Genomic DNA, 6,799 nt, shown 5'->3' with positions numbered 1-6,799 from the left:
AGCCAATGCTGAACTGGTAAACCTTCCCCACGGTGATGATGCAAACATGATATCATGCACTAAACCTTTCACAGAAGCTTGTGCAAGACCAATTACTCTTGCAGTGGATAGACACATCTATGCAGGAAGCAGGGCTGGATTGACGGGGGGGACGGGGGGGTAGTCTGCCCCTGGCGCCGCCAAAGAGGGGGCACCGGGTGCAGTTGCCAGCCCCGAGAGCGCACCTGGGGAAAGGCAAACGGCGCGGGCGGCCTGCCAGCCACCCGCACTGCCATTTGCCTTTCCCGCAGGACAAGGGGCGGCCGGCTTGCGGGAAAGGCAAAAGACAGCGCGGGTGGCTGAAAGGCTGCCCGCGCCATTCGCCTTTCCCCAGGACAAGGGGCGCACAGCAAGCCGGCAACCTGAGAAAGGATGAAAAAATAAAAACTGGGGTGAAATACAAGATTCAAGTCCAGTAGCACTTGATTTCTAGGGTATGAACCAACTTGATTTCTAGGGTATGAATTTAAAGTCTAGAAATACAAAAAAAGTTTCCTGTTTTTTATGTATCTTGTAGTTTTCTATTCTTCTTCCAAGGAACTAAGAACAGCTTATATGGTTTTCCCCTCCTCTATTTTATCTTCACAACAACTCTGTTAAGTTGGGCTTAGAGTGAATGATTGGTACTAGGTTAGCCAGTACGTTTTATAGAAATCACGGATTTGAACACAGGTCTCCCAAGCTCTAGCTTGATATTTAACAATTGGTGGAATGATACAAATATCATTTATTTGGTGGCTATTTTAATTGGTACTTGGACTCCATTGCTGAGCCCTCCATGGCTCTACCATAGAGTTTCCATTGTTTCCTAGAGGGGTGTGATATCACTACCTGGTTTTCCTAGAAGTGACATAACACTCCTTCCCCTCTGATTTTTAAACTTTTCCGCCTTCCACTGAATACCCGTGTTGGTGGGCAGCAGATCTCCTGCCCCCCATGGGCAAATAGCAAGGTGGCTGGTATTATCAATATGTTACCTTGAGATTCCCTTTCCCAAGGATGCCCTGAAAGAAGGAACTCAGAAACCGTAGAGCATCTGAAGAGCTGGATGGGCAAAGGAGAGATTCTCTTCACACTTGCTGACTGTAGTTTATTGCCTGGCCTAGCCTCAGCAGCAGTTTTCAGCATTCAAAGAAAGGTCTCAGAATCCCCTGGAGAGACCAGAGAATCATGGTCTCCCATGTGGCTGAAGGCATCTTGTTAAAGAACTGTTTTACTGTCTCCCTCTGTTGCTACAAATGTGGAGCTTTGGAGACCAGACCCCTGAAACCTTTACAAGGGAAGAGATACAGCAATCTCCTCTATAGTTACATCCCATCTTCTGCCAGTTCCACGTCCTCACTACACAGCCAAGACTGGCAAATCTGAAGAGGTCAGTAATCTTACTATTTCGTTCTATGAAGAGTATCTGGTCAAGTGAGTGTTTTATTTCTGTGCAGCATATCAGGTGTTTTTTCCTTCCAATCTGTGTATAAATATAAACTTGCATATGTACTTTTTGTTTTATTAGTAAGGCCAGAACCAGGAATTAAATAACAATAAGAATAGCCAATAACAGGCCACAGGGCTTCCAAACGCATATTCCTTACTCATTTGCAACTGACAGACAAAGGGGGGGGGGAGAGAAATGTATAAATATTTTCTTTATCCCTTCCTATTCATAGAACTTTCCTGACCAAGTGAATGGTAAACCAAACGGTTGTGACAGAATTCATCCTTCAAAGATTCTCCAATGTGCGAGAGCTACAGATTTTGCATTTTATGGTGTTTCTCTCCCTCTACTTAGCAACGCTGATGGGGAATTTTCTAATCATCACATCTGTGGCACAGATTCCTCACCTTCACACCCCCATGTATTTTTTCCTGGCTGTCTTGTCATTGGTAGATGCCTGCTTCATTTCTTCCACAGTTCCTACATCCATGGTCAATTCCTTGGTAAATGACAGTCGGATTTCATTTGCAGGATGTGTCAGCCAAGTGTTCTTGGTTGTTGCCTGTGCCACTGCAGAAATTTCCCTGCTCACTGTCATGGCTTATGACCGCTATGTAGCAATCTGCCACCCTCTGCAGTACCTGCTGATCATGAACTGGAATGCCTGCTTCCAAATGGCAGCTGCTGCACTGGTCTTCAGCCTAATTAATGGAATGATACAAACAGCAAACACATTTAGGCTTCACTTCTGCTGGTCCAATGTTGTTGAACAATACTTCTGTGATATCCCTCAGTTGTTAAGGATATCTTGCACAGATACCAAGTTCAATGAGATCTTCACTTTTGTCTGTGTTCTTACTTTGGGTTCCATTTGCTCTGTGTTAATATTGGTTTCCTATGGTTACATCTTCTCTACTGTATTCAAGATTCAGTCAGGCCAAGGGAAGTACAAAACTTTCTCTACCTGCATCCCTCACTTGACAATGTTTTCCCTGTTTGTTTTTACTGTCATGTTTTCTTATATGAGACCAAAGGTGATGTCCTCTCCAACTGTGGACTTGTTAGCTGCTGTTTTGTATGCAGTTTTGCCACCACTCATGAATCCCATCATTTATACCTTGAGAAACAAAGACATCCAAGTGGCACTGAAGAAGAAAACAGGTGTCAATGCAAAATGGTGACCTCTAAGAGCTTCTCCCTGAAGATGGAGTACTGAAGTGATGACTGTCACCTAACAACGAGGCTATGCCTATGGGGCTTATATGCGTCTAATCAATAGATGTTTCCCAGTTTTGCATTTATAGTCACTCTATATGGTGTAATAACTAAAATTAATCTCTTGTTTTGCTAGCCTAAGGAGCTCCACATTTTTTCTTTTGAAAATGTATGCATTAAAATATTTGAATATTGCCTTTCCCCATGTTGCTTGTAAACAGGGGTTTATAGTAAGTATGACTTTACTATCTGAATGCAGATCCATGGTTCTTTTATTTTTTTGCCCCCCTCTTGGTACAGTTGTAACTACACAATTGCTGAAACCTTATGGCTGTTTCTGCTGTAGTCGGTCCCTGCTGGGGCCAGGACTTGGTTTCCACCTGGTTTCCACCTCTGTGTGCATTGCAGCCTTCCATCACTTCCCAGACAGTAATGACTCACCAAATCAAACTGTGCAGCTTGACCCAATGCCAAAGTGAGATTTAGTTGCATTGGAGTAGATGAATTTGCAAAAGCACATGCTTTTATTCATTGCACAACATACACCACAAATTATTCCACACACACACACACAGAGCATTCGAAGAACTGCACCATCTACCTCCTCCCCCATCCTTTCTTTTCTATTAATGGAATGGGTGAGGTTCTATTTTGCTTTGAAAGTCTTTATTTCTTGGAAAAAAACAAGTATCTACAAGGGTTGAAAAGGATTCCTTTTGTCTGTGACATTTATTTTGGAAAGCAGCTAAGGCAGAGAGGCTGACATTTGGTTTACTCAAAAGTGATCCTGTGGAGAAATGTTCTTTGCCCAAGAATTCACTGCAATATTGCAACCATTAGTCAGACTGTATTCAGGAACTCCTATGCAAATCTGTAGCTGGCAGAGAGGAAAAGTAGCAGGAATGAGGTATTATCCATCCTCCAGAGCATTCAAGCTCATGTGCAAATAACGGGCCCAGGAACAATGAGTTGCCATCTCACACCTTGCCAGAATATCACACCTTGAGGGTCAGAGTGGATAGCCAAATGTTCAGTTCTCTCTTCTGCTTGAGGCAAAAAGATGCGAATGGCCACAAATGGGGGAGGGGGGGGGCTCCCAAAGAGAGATTATAAATTCCAAAGAAGCTGAAGGTTCATTCCTTCACAGCCCCAGAGTCTTTTCCTTAATAACTACATTATCAGTACAACGAATGTGTTGACTTTATCATTGTGCATAAACAACTGGTTTATTCCACACCCTGATGTTTGTGATGACATCATTTATCTCAATCAAGAGATTTCATGCTGGGTGCTGGTCTCATTTTCTGAAATAACTGATTTCTGAAGTAATCATTATGGATGGGATTCAACCACTTTTACTTAACCTCCCCCATTTTTCCTCACTACAACTCCAATCCCATGTTTTTCCCATGAAGATTCCATGGTCTCAAGCATAGCCCTTTCCCCTTTTTTACCAGTGGAAAAGCTGGTTGAATCCACTTCATAAGACAGTGAAATGATAAACCAGATTTAAAAAATAAAAATTCACATATTATTGGACTAAATTCAAGTGTTTCATTTTTTCCCCAATAAATCCAGACTAGGGTGTACAAAATGTGCAAAAAATAACAAATTTGGGTGCCAGCAGCGACACCTTGGGTCTCTATTGTCTTTTGATCTTGCCAGTCTACATTTTTGATTTCATGTAGTCATCCTGCACAAAAGTTTTGATGCACTTGTTAGAAACGAAACATTCACTGAATGTCATGGAATGATAACCTTATGGTTTCAATTACTTCTCTCCATTTGTATTTTTTAAAATTTTGTAACGTTTTCCTTTTGCATTGTTTCTAATGTCCCCTTTTCGTGTTAACAGAACACCCACTAACCACCAGAAAACTATTATATTGTCATCTTTTTAATTATCTTCAGATGGGTGTGCGATTGTGTACAGATTGTATCCTCTGTTGCCCAGTATGAAATCTAAAGGGTCTGTTCTCAAGAGCTCCACAGAATTAAAGAAACCACAACTTGTTCTAAGAAAATAGTATACCGATGTTCCAGTCTACACAGTCATAGACAGCCTGGACCTTGCATACCCCATACAAATATCTTGTATGTCCAGTCATGATTATGGAATTGACTGGAGACTCTCTTAAAAATATCTTTTTATTAAATCAATCAGAACTAGGTGGATATGCATGGACACATTTGGGTAGCTGCACCGTACCTTTTAAAAATTTTTCACCAGCAACTTCCCAAAGTTCTGGAACATATATTAGGGAAGTTACCAAATTCCTTTGCTGTCTTGGCACTTGAACCCAGAACTTGAAGTCATTAAGTCTAAACTCTGGCTGTGTCAGCCATCTGACCGCTTGGTCTGAGCTACTGGTCCAGTCTCTGCTTTATCACAGCATCCTCATCAAGATGGCCAGTACAGAAATTACACCTTGCCTCAAAGGATCTAATGAAAGCAGCTGCAACCAGCAGACAAAAAGTTCCTATTAGATTATGCTAGTGTAAAGCCGCAGGGTCCCTTTAATCTGAGCAGCATTCCCATAGCGAAGACTGGTGTTAATTCTGACGATTTCATCAGAAAATAGTTACCATGTCTGAGAAGTGGCCAGATTTCAGGTTATCAAATTCAGACCACCCTGCCATACATTATCTCAAAATCCCTCTGCCACTTGCAATGGAAGGCTGACTCACGATGAGGCAGGAAGGTAGAGGCAGCACAGACAGGGAGGCTAGAAAATACACCCTCCATTACAGAGAAAAGGGGAAGGGTCGAACATCTTCCTTGACCTATCAAGTCAGTTTTGCGCTGTGATTTCTGTATCTGACTAGGATCTACAAAACCCAGGTTTGATTGGCGTCCCAACATAAAAGCTTAAGTGACATCTCAGCCTACCTTACATAGCAGAATGTAAGTTATAAGGATAAAATGGCGGACAGTGGAACAACATGCAACACCTTAGGTTCATTAGGGGGAGAAAAAATATTCCCTCCTTTACGAAAGCATATATATTAAGGAATTTGCTATGAGCCCACATACTGTATTGGTGTCTGGCTAGAATTTAGGGACCCAAGTTTGCTTGGTGACTTTATGCTAGCACCTACCTTAGCCAGCTATTTCACGGGGTTGTTGTGAGGATGGAATGGAGTACAACGTAAACTGTTTTGGTTTCCCATTGGGGAGTGGCGACATCTGTTATAAATTTAATTTTGGCTATAGTTCACTCTTGCTGTTGCTTCATCAGGCATTGCTGCAACTCTTTGGGTAAAAGGCAAAACCACTCCTTCATTCAACATACTGTATAACGTGAATGAGTAAGCAAGGCAGAGCCCCTAGTTTCTTAAAATATACTAAAGTGGTAGCAGCGTTACTAAGATCTGTGCGAAATAGTATGCAGATACCACACTGTCAAATCCTCTAACCTGTGCTGGGCATAGGAGGCACTTTGATTCATGATTTTGGGCCTCCATGAGATTTCATGTTCTTATTGCTTGTTAACAGCCACTTTAAATCTAGGGCTCTCTGTAAGCCACCACTGGCCTGCCGCCTCCACAGCTTCTCTGAAAATAGCATCACTTTTCAGATCAGTATTTACGTCTCTTATGACATACAGCACTCTCACATCCCAGCTGCTGTAACATAAGGGCTAAGTGGTTGGGCTGCCAGTCAGCATCTCTGCTACTTCAACTCCCACTACTACCATGAACTCTGCAGATGGCCTTGGGTAAGCCACTCTTCTCAGCCCCAGCAATATAGTGGTGATGTTAACACTGACTTTGTTCACTGGTCTGAGTGGGGCACTAATCTGTCTAGAAGAACAGTATATAAGTACTCTTGTTATTATTATCGCAGCCATTTGACATAAGGAACACCCATTCTAGAAAACGTAAGGGTGACTATTTTCATCTCCTTGGTCACTCCATCAAAGGTTTCAGAGTAGTCATCTCCAAACAGTGAACAATTTATTCATGTATCTAAATATGCTTGTTATAGAAATGGATTTTCTGTCTTTCCCTGAAATAGTCTAACTAGTAGAATGCCAATCTTGATAATTTAAGACTTGAACAGTCTGTATTTCTGCTTCTTTCCCCCCAAGTCTCTATGGAAGGCTTTTGCCA

At 42.2% G+C, this 6,799-nt stretch overlaps 1 protein-coding gene across 1 annotated transcript; it reads left to right on the top strand.

Moving 5' to 3' along the window:
* The first annotated feature begins 1,722 nt into the window (after window positions 1-1,722).
* LOC129339404 (olfactory receptor 14C36-like) lies at window positions 1,723-2,652 on the top strand. Its single transcript, XM_054993984.1, has one exon. It carries the CDS (start codon window positions 1,723-1,725, stop codon window positions 2,650-2,652), a length of 930 nt encoding a protein of 309 aa, XP_054849959.1.
* Window positions 2,653-6,799: the final 4,147 nt, after the last annotated feature.

Source organism: Eublepharis macularius, chromosome 12, assembly GCF_028583425.1.
Source record: "Eublepharis macularius isolate TG4126 chromosome 12, MPM_Emac_v1.0, whole genome shotgun sequence".
Taxonomy (NCBI): Eukaryota; Metazoa; Chordata; class Lepidosauria; order Squamata; family Eublepharidae; genus Eublepharis; species Eublepharis macularius.
This window is presented reverse-complemented; position numbering and strand designations above follow the sequence as displayed.